We start from the raw sequence: 18192 nt of genomic DNA, 5'->3' as shown, positions 1-18192 counted from the left end.
AGAATATCCAAAATAGGAAGGAGAGAATAGAGTTTGGATTGCTTGATCTCTCCTCTCCTTGGCTCTCCTCTTGGCTCTCAAGAGTGAAGGGAACATCATCATGGCTATGGCAAACATTCTCCTCAAATATCTGGTTTTGATTCACTGCTGCTGGTCATTTCCATGGCTGAAAGAAGATTATTCGGTTGTAAGTAACAAAACCGGTGTCTGTTTTAGAGGCTCACTAAATCCTAACTCATTCATATGCAGGAATCGACCAAAAGCTGTAAAAAGATGCGACTCACACTTTCAATACGCAATTATTCATAAAGATTAGTTTCAAGTGGCACAGGGAGATATACATTTTCAAATATACAGCAAAGAGGGAGCTAGCTTCTCAAGACCACCAGTTCTAGTCAGGCCACGCTGTTCATGAACCATCAGCTCCCAGTGGACATCCTTTTTTTCAGCAACTTACAGGGAGCAACAGAATAGGTTTCTCCCTCTTTCTTGGCTTCCATTTTGCAGCTTTATGCCAGCAGTTCGTGAGGGGCAAGCTTCTGCTACTCGTTTTGCTGCTAACAGTGACAAGTAATTCATGCTCAACGTGATATAATATAGAAAAGGACAAGATAAGTGGTATCAACTTACCTATTTCGTAGAATAGCTCATTCACGTTTTGTGCAGTTTTAGCTGACGTTTCTGAGAAGTAAAGCCCATTTTCTCGAGCATACAACTCTCCTTCCTGCTAAAAGGAGTTGGTTAATCAAAATGCCATCATTATTTATGCCTTTTTTTCTTTCTAAAAGCCGGTTATTCTACATATATGCAAACTTGCATACATTGTACATACATCTGGTTTAGTGCATCAGGCCAAGTGATGAATAAAGAAAAATGAAGATATTTATTCAATCAGTATGTTCAACCTTCTTTCCTAAAACAAAGGGGTAAGGTAAAGTTGATGTTCCAATGAATCACACGTTGAGATATTGATAACACACATAGAGTTAATGGTATTTCATAATTAATTGATTGAGTAGCAGCTCATAGACCACCGAAAAGGAATATTTATTATTTGATCCATATCCTGACATAAGCAGTTAAATGGGGGGCAATACTCGAAATGGCAATCCATATAAAAAAAAACACCTCTAATAAGATCAGCCAGAACAAGTTGATAACCTAAAGGAATTTCAAAATAACTAAAAAAATGGATATGGCCACTATAGACGGGTTGATACTGAATAATTGATATCCCCCAGATGGGAGAAAATTCTCTTTTAAAAGTAGCCTAGTCCCATCTGCTAGAGCTTGAAGACTTCCCAAAGATCAGCATATTCAGCCCAATACATTGTTGTAATGCTGCAGATATTTTTCTTTCCAACCACACAATCACGAGTACTCCGATTGTGATTCCCAATATAGATATATGGATATAGACTTCTTCTAGATGCTCTAATCTGGAAAAAAAAATTGATAGCTTGTATTTCTGTCATATCGATTGTCATTTCAATGATCAACCTCTCCCATAATGATATCTATACTACCTAGTATAGTCATGATATCAGCCAATTTCATTCTTTTAATTAACTGAAGAAGATTTGCAAATTGATGAAACCTGGAGGACGAATTTTCCATCTCCAAGGAAAAACACTATTATCTCCTACCAAAAGAATTCCTCTCTGCCTTAGGGGCTCCTACTCTTAATAAAAATTTTGTTTCGACAATCCAAAAGCAGGCAAAGGTTTTTTACTAATGAATCGATAGTCAAAATCATTCCATTTGGAATGCCGCACTTCTGAATTCTCATAGACCCTTCCCAAAATTCCTACTATAGCATGTTGGATAATTCTTACAAGTTCCATCATTTCACTTATTCACACTAAATAACAACTTAATAAGACTCCTTTTTGCCACTGTACTTCCCAATCGAATCTTTCGTCACACGCATAATGATCAACTTTACAAAAATCCTCTTGGATTCTAGAAGCTCGACACATTGTTTCTGATAAACCCACACATTGTTTCTGATAAACCCCAATTTATTGCTTCTTCTCCACAAATAATGCTTACTCCTTCAAGCCATTGCAAAAAAAAAAAAAAAAATGGGATTCTGAATAATAAGTTTTTTTATTTATTCCACTAACTTTGTCAAAAAATAACCGCAGAAATCCTAACATTTATCTATCCAACCATAAGGTAGATCAACAACTACTCCAATATGGAAGTAATTGTGCATCATCTCATTATTGTGGCAGAATCTATTGCAGTTCCCTTCCTCTAAAAATATAGAAGAAGAAGAGATCATAAGGGGAAAGAGATGCCGATAGTAAGATGTTGTTGAGTAGCTCCCTCTCTAGCTAAAAGGTCAGCTACACAAAGTGCACCCCATACAACCTAAAGCCCTATAGGAGGGCCCTTAGCTCTATTACAATGGACACACATGGTTCAAACAAGTAGAGAAGACCCCCCTCCCCCCCCCACACACACATACATATATGGGGGGCATTGTGTCGAGTTTCACAGGGAACCCGACCTGACCCGATAAATCCTGGTGTGGGTTTGGGTTTTCATCCATGAGTCAGGGATGGATCAGGGGAAAAAACTGTCGGGTTTCCTCAAACCAGTCACACGGGGAAGGGGTGGGATATTAAAACGGGGTGGGGATGGATCAGGTTTATGGAACTAGGAGAAGATAGGTTCGGTTTACGAGGATTGCGGGGATGAGGGTCAGGATTTTTTAGGGGGTTTAATAGGGGTCGGGGATTAGAGTAGGGGTCAGGTTCAGGTTTTTAAAAACCCAACCCATGCCAACCCCTACAGATATACACACACACCTATTGGCCCAAGATTTCTTCTAGAACCAATATCAAAGTTGAATTTCAGGCATCCCCCTTCAAGCAACCATCCTGGCCATATGATGCAGTGCAAAGTGAAAAATGCACATCCAATTCCTTCTGATAACGGAGCCAGGGAGATGGAATGTTTAAGCATGTTATGTGCCCAAAAGAATACAGTGCATAACCCTTTCAGTGATTCCTCCCAACAACCTTTGTTTGCTTTCGAAAATTTTATTATTGCGCTCTTCCCATATGTTCCAAACTATAGCAGTCAGGGTTAATACAAGGAAGTCTTTCACAAATAGAGATTAAATATTCAAGTGATCTCTTTTTTTTTTTAATTCATCATATTTTTTTGCTTTAAAGGAAGATAAATTTTTCAACTTATATCCTTATGCAATTTCTTCATTTTTCTGTTTTTGTTAGTGGTTTACCACAAGAGCGAAAAACTTAGGCCAGAATCATCATCATGCTTTAAACACCTCAACCAACAGCAATTACAACAATGGTCATAAGTAGATTTAGGTTTAAGCTTCAACAAGAATATAGATGTGACAACCAGAGTTGGACACAGACCTTCAGAAAAATAGAGTACCAGTGAAGCTTTCTGTTCTTCACTTTGCAATTTAAATTAGAGATGTAAACTGAGCAAGGAACACAGTATCAATTTGGCTAAGTCCATCAACTAGAAATCCATTAATGGTTCAAAGAAGTATCAAATCAAAGCCTATCATCAATTAACACAACCTTAATAAGGAGCTCTACAGTTTAGAAATAAGAGAAACTTTCTATCCTCAATGAGTAATAATTCCAAAAAATACGTGAGGCTTGCAGCTAGAATATAAATGATTTTGTCTTGTTATGTTTGTTTATTACAGGTTACTGGCGTAAAAGGAAGCACAGGCAAGACACAGAGATCTAATCCTTAAATATGCACATGATCTACCAAGCCAAGTTGGAGTATTCTTCAATAGGAACTCTTTCCACACTCAAAAAGCTAGCCTAAAACTTGCGGCACACACCCAGTGCAATAGAACAGGGGAATTTTGTCCATCAACAATAAAAACTAGTAAAAATACATAAACCTCAACAAATTTTCTGCTATATCACAGTTTCACACTCACTCAATATATTCGGGTTCCTTTGAAACATCTCATAAATATTCCTGCTGGCAAAATTCATATTAAACCCAACAAATGAGACAATCAGGAAAGTGAGCATACCTTTGTGTCCACCTTTCTTTTTGTTTCTAAATCAGCCTTATTAGCAACCAAAACCATCACCAAACTTGGATTTCCTGCACCAAATCAACATTTAGAAAATTGGGCAAAACAAAAGAGAACTATAAAATGTATCTGAAACTGTCACATTTTCTATTTATTACAAGTTACAGTTTCTCAGTCGCTCCAAAGTTCTGCACCAATGGGGAGAATTCATAAGAAACTAATTTCAGGATAACTTCCAGATTATGCTCTTGAGATACATCAGCTTAGCTGACAATTCCATTCAGATGAAATGTGTCAATGTATTTTTCGGTAATGGGATGAAATATGTTATTCTATGGTTTAGTAAGAACTTGGACAAAATTGTGCTAAAAGCCTCACAAAAAAGTAATAAAAGAGTGATCATTCACATCAAGACCATAACTATCACCTCTGATTATCGAGGTAAACTCAAAGATTTCCGACTCAGAATCGGAAACCAATTGGGTTCCCAAACTTAGAGTCGGACTGGGAGAGTCAGACCGGAACTGGCAGTCCAGCCGAAGTTGGAGAAACTCGCTCATTGTAGAAAGGTCGAGTCTGACCCGCTGACCCGACCTGCCCTGTCCAGAACCCGAGTCAACCCAGCCTAGTCGCGGGTCAATTCAGCAAGTCAGAAAACCATGGGTAAAACTGTCTTTGATCTTATACAACTTGTGATGGATGCATTGTAAATAGAGCACAGCAAATTTTGTTTTTATGACTCTAGTCCCAAGGTTAATATGATAAAATCTCCATTTTAATAAAGTTCATGTCTTGGTTGCAATTGCTCAGGTTCCACAAGATTAGAGTAAAATTTCAAATATGTTCACTTGGCCAAAGGTTACATACAACATGAGCAGGAATTTCCTGACTAAACAACTAATTTTACCAGCCTTCTTTGTCAAAAAAGCAATGTAGTTATTTGCTTCTGTTGGGACCATGTATTAGTGACTTGAAAACATCAGAAAAGCTCGAGCCAAAAATTAACATATGTACCTTGTCTTTGGAGTTCTTGAACCCATTTTTTTGCTCGGAGAAATGAATCCTGAGGGTTTAAAACCAAGTGGATGAGCAGGAGAATGTGTTCTTATGGACAGAATAAAAAGGAACAAAATGAAGAGTATGGTGCATCTAGAAGAAGTAGGAACACATGTGAACCATGACTTATGGTAATAATACATTCAATTTTAATACTGTTGCCATTTTCAAAAACATGTATTTATAGAGAAATAAATAAATCTTTGTACTGAAAATTCAAGGTTTGGTGGAACAGTTGCATCAATGGCATCCCATAGAAACAGCCACAGATATGTTATATGTATGTGGATTATATGATAGTATTACCACACTAGCCTCAGAATTAAAACCAACCTAAAGTCCTTAGAGTTTGTCCATACTCATCAGGAGAGCTCTACATAGTTATCTACTGATTTACATGGTGAAAAAATTGGTTAAAGACCTTCAGGGCACTTAGTCACAGACTCTTATATGACCTAAGACACTTTGTAGAACATTAACAAGATGGCACTGAAAACATTTCAAGTATCAAGTGAATAAAAAAACCTAATCACCCTTGTAACATATACACTTGAGAAAGATACAAGAAGTTCCCTTTTATATGATTTTTCTTTTGGTTAACAGCCTCCGGCAATGGAGCTTGCAAATAGATAAAGAATAAAAATGATATGGATGGAAAACATGAAGAAGGAATATTGAGGTAGCAAATGATAAAGCAAAATGGAGAAGACTATTAATGGTTAATGATCATGAACCAATATTTTTGACAGGAATTTAGATTTGAAATTTACTAAAAATGATATGGATGGAAAACATGAAGAAAGACATGAAGAAGGACTATTGAGTAGAAAATGATAGAGAAAAATGGAGAAGACTATTAATGGTTAATGATCATGAACCAATGGTTTTGACAGGAATTTAGATTTGATTTTTCTTAGTAGCAATAATCCCACATTCATTTATGTTTGAAATTGTTGAAGAGAAGATATAGAAGACTCTTACATGACTCTCATAGGAAGACGTCTCACAGAGCCAGAATTAATATGGTGGAGTCTTACAATAGTCTCACAGAAGTGTCAGTTCAAAAGTGTTTTAGTTCAGTTAATCTTCTATTGATATGCAGTTGTTTGATTATGCTAGGACTTATCTTTAAGTGTTAGACTTTGAGTGTAATTGGGACAACGGAAATTTAATTGTAATTGGACTCTACTACTTTCCTTTATTATAAATAAGGGCTCATGTACTCAGATTATAACAAGTTAATAAAGTTTTTCCCTTTTCCATAAATGCAACAGAAATAATCTTGGATGAGTCATTTTAGGATGAACCTAAATCCAACTTTAACATTTTATTATCAGAGTAAGGCATCTCTTTTAAAGGGCTTATTTTATGTCCCATTTAGTTTGCGGCCATTTATATTCTCCACAAATTAGATCCGTCATTTTATTAATTTTTAACATTGATTACATGTGCAGTGTACACTCTATAACCCAATTAAAACTTAAACCCAACATCCCCCCCCCAACCACCACCAACATCATAAAAAAAGGGCCATTGAGCCAAAGGTTTTGTTTGTTTAGGCATAGATGTGAGAGAGTGTGTTAGCAGGAATAATCCCGCATGGATTTCAGTTTGGAAATATTGTGAGCAAGTCAACTTTTATGGACTTGAACCTGAATTTGACAAAATTACAAGTCTTTGCTCTTCAAAGTACATCATCATCGTCATTTTGAGGCCTTGTCTCAACCATTACTGGAACCAATCATTCATAAATAAACATTGCCACTTGCTGGGGAAAAAGATCCAACTAAACATGTATTCCTATATTCTTAATGAAAAGCAAGAGCACAAGCGCTTTGAAAGTATGTAATCTTACTAATTAAAAAAATAAGAAGACAGAGAAAGAGGGAGAGAGATTAAACTAAAGTCGGAATCATACCATGCTCGTGATATCATACACAACAATAGCTGCAGCTGCACCGCGATAATACATTGGAGCTAAGCTATGGTAACGTTCTTGTCCAGCTGTATCCCATATGTCAAATTTCACAGTAGCCTCATTCAAGGATATTATTTGGGAGAAGAAAGCAGCCCCTATTGTTGATTCCTGAAAATAAAAACTAATATTAGGAGTCTTTACAGCTTCAAATTTGAAATTTCAAATTAGAAATAACAATATTATGATAAAGTTAGAAACATGAAATAAACATAAGAAAGGACATGAGATAGGACCTGGTAATGGAAAAATTGACCTTTGACAAACCTAAGTACTATGCTTGTTTTTCCAGTACCCATGTCGCCAAGAAGCACCTACACAGGAATTAGTTATAGAAAAAATAATGAAAGATTATAGGATCACGTATTGCAATTAAAATTATCGTAAATAAATTCAGTGAGAAAAGCGTCAAAATAGTAACTTATGATAGATATAGAAACAAATCGCTTGTTTTTTTCTCTATCTATAAGTTGTAACGCAGCATTTGTTACACCTTAAACATATCATTTTTACGCCTTACAGTATCACGATTTTTTTTTAATTGAAATTATCACGGAATATTCGGCGAGCAACTACCAGTTTACCAATTAGATGGATAGCATTTTGACATGAAATGATCAAATGAATGCTAACTGATAACAACACAAAAGAATCCTGATTTTTCAATGATCCATGCATGTCTTAAAACATATATGCTAAACTTAACTCGTTTCGTTGATTCTTCATTAACTCCACAGACCAATACTAACTCCAGCCCTTTATGCAATTCCAAAACAGAGACAGAAAAAACAAAACAAATTAGAACAAACCCCTCTTTTTTGTGAAGAAAGCCTCTTTCCTAACTAATAAACTTAATATCTTTGTACCCACTAATCCGTGTGGAAATATTCTTAACACTTTTCTAGTACAGAAGAAACAAATGATTTTCCCTGGTTTTGATCGTCATTTAGAATCTAGAACGCCCTTTGTTGATTCATAAAGAGACCAAGCTGGTCATATGAAAAGAAAAATAAACAAAAAAAATGAAGAAGGAAGAACGTATGCACCAGCTTAGCTTGGATATTGTTATTCGCCCCCATTCTCGCCGTAAGATGGCCGCAAGAGAAATCGAGTTTGAAAGCAAATTGGTGTTTTACATTGATCCCGAAACGAATATAAGAAGAGTGTCAGCAGTCTTAAGATAAATTATAAGATAACAGGAAGAGGCCGTTAGCTTCAAAGTTTTGACTGGTAGCTTTCTCGAACCCGGCGAGGCACCTCAGCGGTCGCAAAAGAAAACAAAAAAGGAATTTCTATTTATCTTTCCCGCCTCCATTACCGGGGTGGTTTTGGCGCAACGAAGATTGAAAATCTCTCTGTAAATGGGCCGGATCCATGAACCCAGAGACAAAATCTACTTACACAAATAATAGTAATTTTCTCTTCTTTTTATACAGGAAATTATGTTATTCTCATTTTTTATATTTATTATTATATAATATAGTGTCCATTTTAGAAAAAATTTCAAATTTCTTCTCAAAAGGACATAAAAAAATGGCTCACATAAAATGTATTAAAAAAATTAAATGCCAAGAATTTTTACAATTTTAATTTTTTTTAAAATTAAATATTTCCCTTCAATATAAATTTAATTTTTATTTAAATTTATTTAACTCTCTTGAGGATATTTATTTAAACTACTTATGTTATTTAGTCTTAGATTGATCTCAGATTTTGTATCTAAGATATTTATGCTTATGATATTTATATCAAATTTCAAATATTTTGAAATATTATATTACTCGTATAAATACATTTCCACATACTTTGAAATACTGAATTTGTGCTTAGTCTTTTATGTTGAGCTTTGGCTCATTTTCTTTAAAAAAGTTTGATTGAGTTCAACATTTGATTTAGGGTTTGATTATACAAATCTGAATCTCATTCGGTACTCTCACAAAAGCAATTTTCAAAAACTCTTGTTCGGGTATAATTTCATTGAGCCTCGATTTTAAAATCATATTTTTGAAATTGAGTTTGAGTTACTATTGCATTTATAGGATCACTTAGGTTAGGTGTATTCTTTCTCAATTATACTCAAAAATTGGATTTCTCCAATATATTTAAGCTTCTCTTGCATTATAAACTTACTCAATTAGGAATTGTGGGTTGAGTTGAAGTGTATGTAAGTTGTAAATTCTTTTATGCGTTTAGGCTAATGTATCTAGTTGGCAATACACGTCCCTAGGGAGCGATTATTGTGATTTGCTCTTTTGCCTCAATTGATTGAAGGTGCTCAATTGATGGCATACCATATGCCCATTATGGTCTTAGCTCATGGAAAGGCGTATTGGTGCTTTCAATAAATCTAGATATCTCAACAGAGAAACAAAAAAACCAGAATTTAGAGATCCCAATCTTAGCACAATGGATTACAAAAAATCAAAGAATGAAAAATTGGTTTATTGACTCAATGAGTCCGTCGCTAATGCAACGATTTATTCGTCCTTCCACTGGCAAGGATATATGGGAAGTCGTATAAAAAACATTCTATGATGGATCAGACAAAACCTGTCTATTTAAATTAAACCAAAGATCTTTTTCTACCAAACAAAATGGCAGACCATTGTTAACATACTATAATGAACTGGTTGCTATTTTCCAGGAGATTGATCATAAAACTATATCTCAGGAAGGAACAATCGAAGTGCTAATCCAGTTGCACTCTGCGATGGTCATACTTCGAGTTCATATTTTTCTTAGGGGGCTTAACTCCGAGTTTGATCATGTTCGGGGGAAAAATCCTGTGAAAAGACCTCAAACTTGATTTCGAGAGTACATATGCATATGTCAGAAGAGAATATCAACAAAGACAGACAATGGGGAGCCATCGTCCAATCTCTGAGAACTCGGCTATGCTGGTCAACCAAACTCGACAAGGATCATCAAACAATCGGAACACTCAATCCTCTTGAAAAACCAACAACCGGGTATGCACTCACTGTGGGGAGAAAGGTCATTCGCAACAACGTTGTTACGAGATTATTGGCTATCTAGAGTGGTGGGATTTTAAAAAAAAAAACATGTAAAAAGATTATTGGGAAAGCTATGGTGACATCCATAGAAGAAAATCAGTAGCTGCCTACGGCAAATGTTGCCCATCCAGGTTTTATCGGTAAAATATCATTATTCTCTGTAAATTATAATATTAGAACTTGGATTATTGATACAGGTGCATTCAATCACATGACCAGGGATTCCAGTCAGTCACCATTTGTCCTACCTTCTCCGCATTCTATTATTTTCACTGCCAATAGTAGTACCTTTCCTATTATTGGGGAAGGATTTGTTATATTGTCTAATAATCTTACATTAGATATTATCCTTGTGGTTTTATCTCTTGAATACAATATTTTATTTTTTAGCCAAATTACTTCAACTCTTGCTTGTACTGTAACTTTTTTACCCTCATTTTGTGTCTTTTAAGACATTTTAACCCGAAAGATTCTTGGTTGGGGCAAACTCTACTATTTGGAGTTGACAGAGAATGGGGGATCGAAAATTAGTCAGGCAAATCAAGCTAGCAGTAAAGACAATGCTCAAACAACTATATGGTTATGGCACCGAATATTAGACTATATTTTCTTTGGTTATCTTAAGAAATTGCAACCATAGTTTTTTTCATGTTTGAATGATTTAGGTTTTCATTGTGACATTTGTGAACTGGTTAAGAGTCACCATATCTCTTATTTATCGAGTTTGAATAAAAGTTCTGAACCTTTTGAGGTTATTTATTCTGATGGTAGGGGTCCGGCAAAGGTTCCCTCTATTTCTAGAGCTCTTTACTTTGTGACATTTATTGATGAAAGTACTAGAATGACTTGGGTATCCTTGCTTATAAAAAAGAGATATATGTCTAACATTTCAAAAATTTCACAAAATGATACATTCTCAGTACCAAAAGCATATTCATGTTTTGAAATCTGACAATGGTACTGAGTTTGTTGATGCTTCTCTCGAATTTTTTTTAACCAATCATGGAATTCATCATCAGACTTCATGCACCTATATTCCCCAACAAAATGTATTGGCAGAGAGGAAAAATATACAACTTTTGGAAGTAGTGTGTGCCTCCCTCTTCGGCATAAACATGTTTCGGCTTTATTGGGGCGAAGCTGTCAAATCTGTTGCCTACTTCATCAATCGAACACCTTCTTGAGTAATAGATTTTCAAACTCCTCAACACAAGCTGCAATCCTTGATTTCCATTACCATCTTTCGAACCTTGAACCCCAGATTTTTGGGTGTACCGCATATGTTCATATCCCAAAATTTTGCGAAATAAACTTGATCTATGTGCCAAACGATGTGTATTTGTTGGCTACTCTGAATTTCAAAAAGGATATCGGTGTTATGATCTGCACACTCGAAAACTCCATGTAACTCTAGATGCCTCTTTTCATGAATTAGTATCTTATTATTCAGGGGGAGTCTTTTGGAATTCTCTTCAGGGGGAGAACTCAAGTGAAGATAATGCTCAACAAGAGAATAGCGGAGGTACTGAGTTAATTGAGTTAGAATATTGTGATCACAACCATGAAGCCGAGAGTGAATCATTAATTTCTTCTGAAGAATTCTCAGAGTTGCCTCCGTCTGCACCATCAACTGAAGAATCAACCCAGAATGTTCCTCCTCAGGTAAATACGAATCATGTATTTGATGAGTCTAATGAAACATGTGTTCCTATAGAAAATATAACTCCTAGATATCCACAAATATTGAATAGGGGAGTTCCAAAAAAATAGTATGAACTTGATCCTGAAGCCAATACCAAATACTCAATCAACAACTATGTGTCCTCCCATAGGTTGACTAAATCATATGTATTTACTATTGATCAATTATTCAGGGTCTCTATTCCTAGTAATGTGTAGGATGCATTAGTTGACCCAAAATGGAAAAGGCGATGAACAAAGAGATGGAGGCTCTACAAAAGAATGTCGTTTGGGAATTTGTTCCACAACCTAAAGAAATGAAGATAATTGGATGTCGATGGGTGTTCATGGTGAAACTCAAACTAGATGGAAGTATTGAAATATATAAAGCTCGGCTAGTTCCAAAGGGATAAATGCAAAAGTATGGGATAGACTTCCAGGATATTTTTGCACCAATAGCTAAGTTTAATAAAATTTGCATTCTTATATCTATAACAGCAAATTGAAACTGGCCTCTACAACAATTTGTTGTTAAAAATGTCTTTCTCAATGGAGACTTAGAAGAAGAAGTCTACATGGAACTACTACCTGGAGTTAAAAGTGATTCTTTGTGTCAAGGTGAAGCCTGTAAATTAAAGAACTCATTGTACGGGCTGAAACAATCACCTAGAGCATGGTTTGGGAGATTCTCGGCTACAATAAAAGAGTTTGGCTATAAGCAAAGTAACTCAAATCATACTTTGTATATAAAATACAAAGAAGGAAAAGTAACAGCTTTAATTGTGTATGTTGATGATATGGTCGTGATAGGAGATGACCCATGTGAAATGCAAGTTTTACATGAGTATTTAGCCACTAAATTCGAAATGAAGGATCTCAGACAACTTAAATATTTTTTGGGAATTGAGGTTGTAAGATCGAAACATGGAGCCTTCCTTTCACAACGAAAATATGTGTTGGATCTTCTAACCGAAACCGAAATGTTTGATTGTAAACCAGTAGAGATGCCCATGAAAATTAATCATAAGCTCAGAATTCTCCCAGATCAAACCTCAGCAGACAAAGGGCGTTATCAGCGATTAGTTGGAAGATTAATCTAGCTATCCCACACAATATCAGATGTAGCATATGCAGTGATCGTTGTGAGTCAGTTCAGGCATGCACCAAGTGAAGAACACATGGAAGTGGTCTATCGGATCTTGCGATACTTAAAGAGTGCTCCAGGAAGAGGTTTGTTATTCTTAAAAAAATTTATCTCTAACATTGAAGGATATACAAATTCTGATTGGGCAGGTGATTAGACAACCAGAAGATCCATGTCTGGTTACTTTAATTTTGTGGAAAGAAATCTTGTAACTTGAAAAAGCAAAAAATAGAGGGTAGTATCAAGATAAAGTGTTGAAGCTGAATTTCGAGGCATGGTTCATGGTATATGCGAGTTGTTATGGATAAGGAATATACTGAAGGACTTAGGAATTGAATACGTTAAACCTATGAATCTCCACTATGATAACAAGGCAGCCATCGCAATTGCACAAAATCTTATTCAACGTAACTAATATGCTCACGAAGGTAGTATCACGGAAGACATTTCATGGTATAATTGACAAGTTGGGCATGATCGACTTCTATGCACCAACTTGAGGGGGAATGTGTGCAAAACTGTAATGTAAAATTATGAGTTGTCTGTAAAATTTGTTAGTGTGATTGTAGGAAATGATTTGTTTCCCTGCTTCATTTCCTTGATTTTAGGATTGGACCTAATTTTAGGTTATAATGTAAGTTAAATAGCCACCTTTGAGAGAATAATACATAGTAAAATCATTATTTGAAACTTTTCTTTGTTGTTACTCGGTTTGACTCTCCCTCAAGCACCTTTGTGACTGACGGAATGTTTGTCGAAATGCCAGTTACGGGTCAAAGTGAATGGAAAAAGGAAACAGAGAAGGAATCTCGATAGGCGTCTTCGTCAATGGCGATGACGTTAATGAAGTGGCGTTCAACTGCCTTGAAGCAAAAAGCTATGAACATTAGATGGGATAGCTGGACAGATTCGAAATCCACTGAGATTACCAGGAAGAGGGCCCTCATTACTGCTTTCAGAAAGCTTTTGAGTGCGTCCATCATCACGACCTTGCGATTCTTGCCCCGGCTGTTGCGTTGTCGGCAGTGAGACGATAACTCTCTGCACTGCCCCAATTATCATTTTGAATTGTAATATTTAATTAACTCCATCAGAGGATCAGAATGTGGCTGATGGAAACCAAATCAAGGAGTCATAAGAATCAGAATGTGGTCGTTCCTGACTGATTTTTATCTGCAAGTAATTCATTTTACTCCTATGATCGAACAAAAAAATTAAGATAATAAAGTAAAACAAACAAAAAAAAGTATCTTCTTCACATGTTAGCCGTCTTTTATTCTTTGGCCGACCTGGAGATGTTCTCGTTGGAACTTGCGATAACTTTAAAAAAACAGAAAAAGGTTATGTTCAGACTTCAATTTTCCCATTTCTCAACGCGTTTTCCTTTCGGTTATTCAATTCTCTTTACTCTCTAGCACACGCTGCATCAAGCTTTCAGTAAATTTATCCGAACCGAAGCTTCGAAGTATTGTGCCTACTCCAATGATTGTTTTCCCTATCTCTTTTGTTCGCGCCTTTTGTAAATAAATGCGACGTGGGAAGCTGCTGGGAATCTGCTGGAGATCATGCGCCCAATTGATAATTCGAAGCAAACTACTAAACTCCGTTAATCAAAGAATGAAAAACTTAAAATGACTAAGGAAATAAGGAAACAGATCGTCTGCTCTTAGTTAAAATCTTTTCACTAAGTGGGGGTTTAGTGCACTTAGAGGGAGGGGGAGATGGAAAGTGAAAGTGAAAATGAACGAAATAGTAAAAGTGACATTGAAAATGACTTATTTTTTCGTGTTAGTGTGATTGATGGAAAATGTACTGGAAAGTACTTTCTTGTGTTAATGCCCAAAATGGAAAATGTAGTGGAAACAAGAGAGGGCTTATTTTTTCTTATGACTTTATAATGCCCGACTGTTAATTGTCGTTGGATTTTGCATACATTGATGGGGCTTCCAAATTATAAAGTACTGTATTTTTTAGCAATCGAACTGTCCAATAAAAAATTGTATAATTAGGCTTCGGTTACTTCAGAATTGTCTAACTACATTTCTTCTTTAGTGAGCATTCACTGTTTCTCAAGAAATTTCTTCTCACTTCCTCCTTATTGAGATGAGTGGAAATAGTTTTTGTCCTTGGATGAAGACAGTGACAAATTAAGATAACTTCATAGGAGTTCTAAACAAACAATTAACATAATACAAAGAAGAAAACATAGAGAGCAGAGAACCATGATATCTCCAAGAAATGAAGGATGGTCAAATGTAATAACATATGATACAACCCAACAACCAATCAAGATGGTCTACAACTCGAATTACGATTAAAAAAATTGAAAGGAAAAAAGAGCACCAACAGTAATGACGAGTAATACATTCATGCTAGGAGAGTACAATCCCCAATTCTTTTGTCAAACTAGGAAGAAGAAGGTGCAGAAGCCTGAGTGAGAAGGCGCTTGCTCGAGTCGACAACTACTAAATACATCTCACCTGCGCAACCTTCTTGGTCCATGAACAAATCATCCATCTTCCTCACCACTGTGTGTGCCAACACAATCACAACTGCTACAAGGAGGGAAACCAAAATTTCGGTAGTGGCATGTGTAAGGAGCAGCGCGACAAGTAGGGGTGGCATCGAATCGAGTTGGTTCTCGAGCGGCTCGAGCTCAGCTCGGTTCGATTCGATTCGATTTATCTGGATCTCGAACCGAGCTCGACTGAACCATAGTTCTGTTAGAAAGCTCGCGAGTCGGCTCGTTAACGAGCTCGAGAGTCGGGACTAGGACCGGGACCAAGAGTGGGAGCGAGAGCGAGGGGGGGGGGGGGGGGGATTTTTCCTCCCCTCGTCACCGTTGAGCCCCTCCCATTTGCTGTTGTGGTTGCCTCTGTCGCTGTCAACAGCTGCCTCGTCAATCGCCTTCGCCGCTGCTCGATTTCTTCCCCCTCATCTGCCTTCACCTTTGTTTCCGTCACAACTGTCATCCTTGACGAAAGTTCCTCATTGGCACCACTAGAGCTTTTCCCTCTGCATCGTCCACGGTGGAAACCATAGGACCTAAGTTAGAAGGGAAAAATAATTCCCCCCCCCCCTTGCGAAAAGACGATTTCACACATACGAGATCATAAACAAGTGAAAAAAAAATTCTAGGGACTATTAGTGCCTCATTTTTTTTTGAAACATTTTTCTAATTGGAAATTCTTATTAAAAAATCAGATAATTTTCTAAGTAAGATTTTCCTCCCAATATGAGCTAGAAAGCCGTATAGAATTTTTTTGAATAAGTATCTGACAGTTGATGCTATAATACTTTTAGCATGAAACAATTTTCATAGTGATTTTGTGTTTGACATTTTATTTGATTAAAAATTTATCGATAAGTATAGTAATATATTGATTGATCATTAATTTTTATTTATTTCCCTAGAAGAGGCAATAAGAGGTCCATTTAACTTTCCTAAGAAAATTTTAAAATATTTCTTGTAATTTTCTAGTAAGTCACTAATAGTAATAGGATTTTATTTAAAGGTTTTTTTGGAAATAGGTATCCTAGGAAAAACATTTCTAGTTTTTCCTAGAATATAAATTTTCAACCACGGGCACTAAGAAGGTCATAGTAAATTTATAGCCAGATTCAAAAATTACAAAATAAGCTAGACAACATTTGGGGTAAAAAAGATTAATATTAGTGTGTTCTAATCCATTATCGAGATTCAATCCCCAATCCCCCCTGTCATTCTTTTTATAAAATGTATACATAATTTTATATATAATTTATTTAACATATATTTTATGAAGAGTATTAAATGTAGGTTAAGCTTGAACTCAGCTAGAGCTCGAGTTTGAACTCGATTAAAATTATTAGGCTCGAGGCTAGGGTCAGCTCGAGCTCGACTTTGAAATATTTAAATCAAGCTCGGCTCGAACATAGGAAGGTTTAGGTTCAACTCAATTTGATGTCACCCTTATGCCTAATTTTATGTAAAATGTATGCATAATTTTATATATAATTTATTTAACATGTATTTTTTGAAAAGTTTAAAATAAATGTTGAAGCTCGAGCTTGATAACAATTTTAGGCTCGAGGCTGGGCTCGGCTCGAGCTCGAGTTCAAAATATTTAAATCAAGTTCGGCTCAAACATAGGAAGGTTCAGGCTCAGCTCAATTCGATGTCACCTTTATGCCCAATTTTAAGTAGAGGTCATGCCCAATTTTATGTAGAGGTCATGCTCAATTTTATGTAAAATGTATGCATAATTTTATATATAATTTATTTAACATGTATTTTTGAAAAGTTTTAAATGCATGTTGGAGTCGAACTCCAAACATGTATTTTTTGAAAAGTTTTAAATGAATGTTGAAGCTCGAGCTCGAGTTGAAATTATTTAAATCAAGCTCGGCTAGAACAGAGGAAGGTTCAAACTCAGCTCAATTTGATGTCACCCTTATGCCCAATTTTAAGTAGAGGTCATGCCCAATTTTAAGTAGAGGTCATGCCCAATTTTATGTAGAGGTTATGCCTAATTTTATATATAATTTATTTAACATGTATTTTTTGAAAAGTTTTATATGAATATTGAAGCTCGAGCTTGATTAAAATTATTAGGCTTAAGCTTGATAACAATTTTAGGCTCGAGGCTGGGCTCAAGGGTAACGATGGCCAATAGGAAGACACTAGAGGGAATCTCAAAATCATGGAGATGGATGATTCGGCATCAGAACGGTTTGGCATTGAGGGCACGATAGCACGATGAGACAGTGATGAGCCATTAGAGAGAGAGAGACAAGAGGGCATGACAGGAGGCGAGATAGTGGGGAGCTGAGAGAGAGAGTGAGAGACTTCGTAAGAACAGTTCGGCGTTGAAGGCACGACAGTACAATGAACCGACAAAGAGCGAGAGACACCATCGAAACAGTTCGACATCGAGGGCACGACAGCATGACGAGACAGAGGCGAGCCAATAGAGAGCGAGAGATGAGAGCAATGAGGGTTGAGAAACAAAGAAGGTCAAAGAGAGGAAAATGGAGGGAAGGCCGAGCGAGAGAGAGAGCGGGGGAGGACGTAGAGATCCAAGTGTAAATGAGTGAAAGTGAATAAACTAGTTTTAAGGTTTCATTGTCACTTTCTATCACGTGTGCGTACTGACACAGTTTTGGATAAAATGAGTGTGAAATCGCTTTTTACTTTCACTATCCATCGTATGCACTAAGAGACGTAAAAAAACACTGATCATCGCCAAGAACTAATAGTAGATTGCCGCGGCGGGATTTCTGCATCGCCACGAGACGA

At 36.3% G+C, this 18192-nt stretch overlaps 1 protein-coding gene across 3 annotated transcripts; it reads right to left on the bottom strand.

Annotated features, from left to right (window-relative positions):
* Positions 1-8325, bottom strand: LOC137941570 (ras-related protein RHN1-like). 3 transcript variants are annotated; one of them, XR_011110416.1, is made up of 8 exons: positions 8123-8325; positions 7313-7390; positions 7020-7187; positions 5060-5108; positions 4043-4116; positions 631-727; positions 342-554; positions 1-166 (listed from the first exon to the last, which is right to left on the bottom strand). XR_011110416.1 is itself a non-coding variant. In XM_068787037.1 (7 exons), the coding sequence occupies exons 1-7, from the start codon at positions 8153-8155 to the stop codon at positions 454-456; spliced, it is 600 nt and encodes a 199-aa protein (XP_068643138.1). In that variant the 5' UTR covers positions 8156-8325; the 3' UTR covers positions 231-453. The 3 variants fall into 3 exon arrangements, 2 of the variants coding, with proteins under 2 accessions (XP_068643138.1, XP_068643139.1); XM_068787037.1 differs by lacking the exon at positions 1-166 and having other exon boundaries at positions 231-554; XM_068787038.1 differs by lacking the exon at positions 1-166 and having other exon boundaries at positions 234-554; positions 631-724.
* Between the last annotated feature and the right edge of the window lie 9867 nt (positions 8326-18192).

This window comes from Aristolochia californica, unplaced genomic scaffold, assembly GCF_029961685.1.
Source record: "Aristolochia californica isolate CCGP_79_NKW_82.1479 unplaced genomic scaffold, dmAriCali1.0.hap1 SCAF_9, whole genome shotgun sequence".
NCBI lineage: Eukaryota > Viridiplantae > Streptophyta > Magnoliopsida > Piperales > Aristolochiaceae > Aristolochia > Aristolochia californica.
Note: the sequence above shows the minus strand (reverse complement) of the source record. Positions and strands in the feature narration are given on the sequence as shown.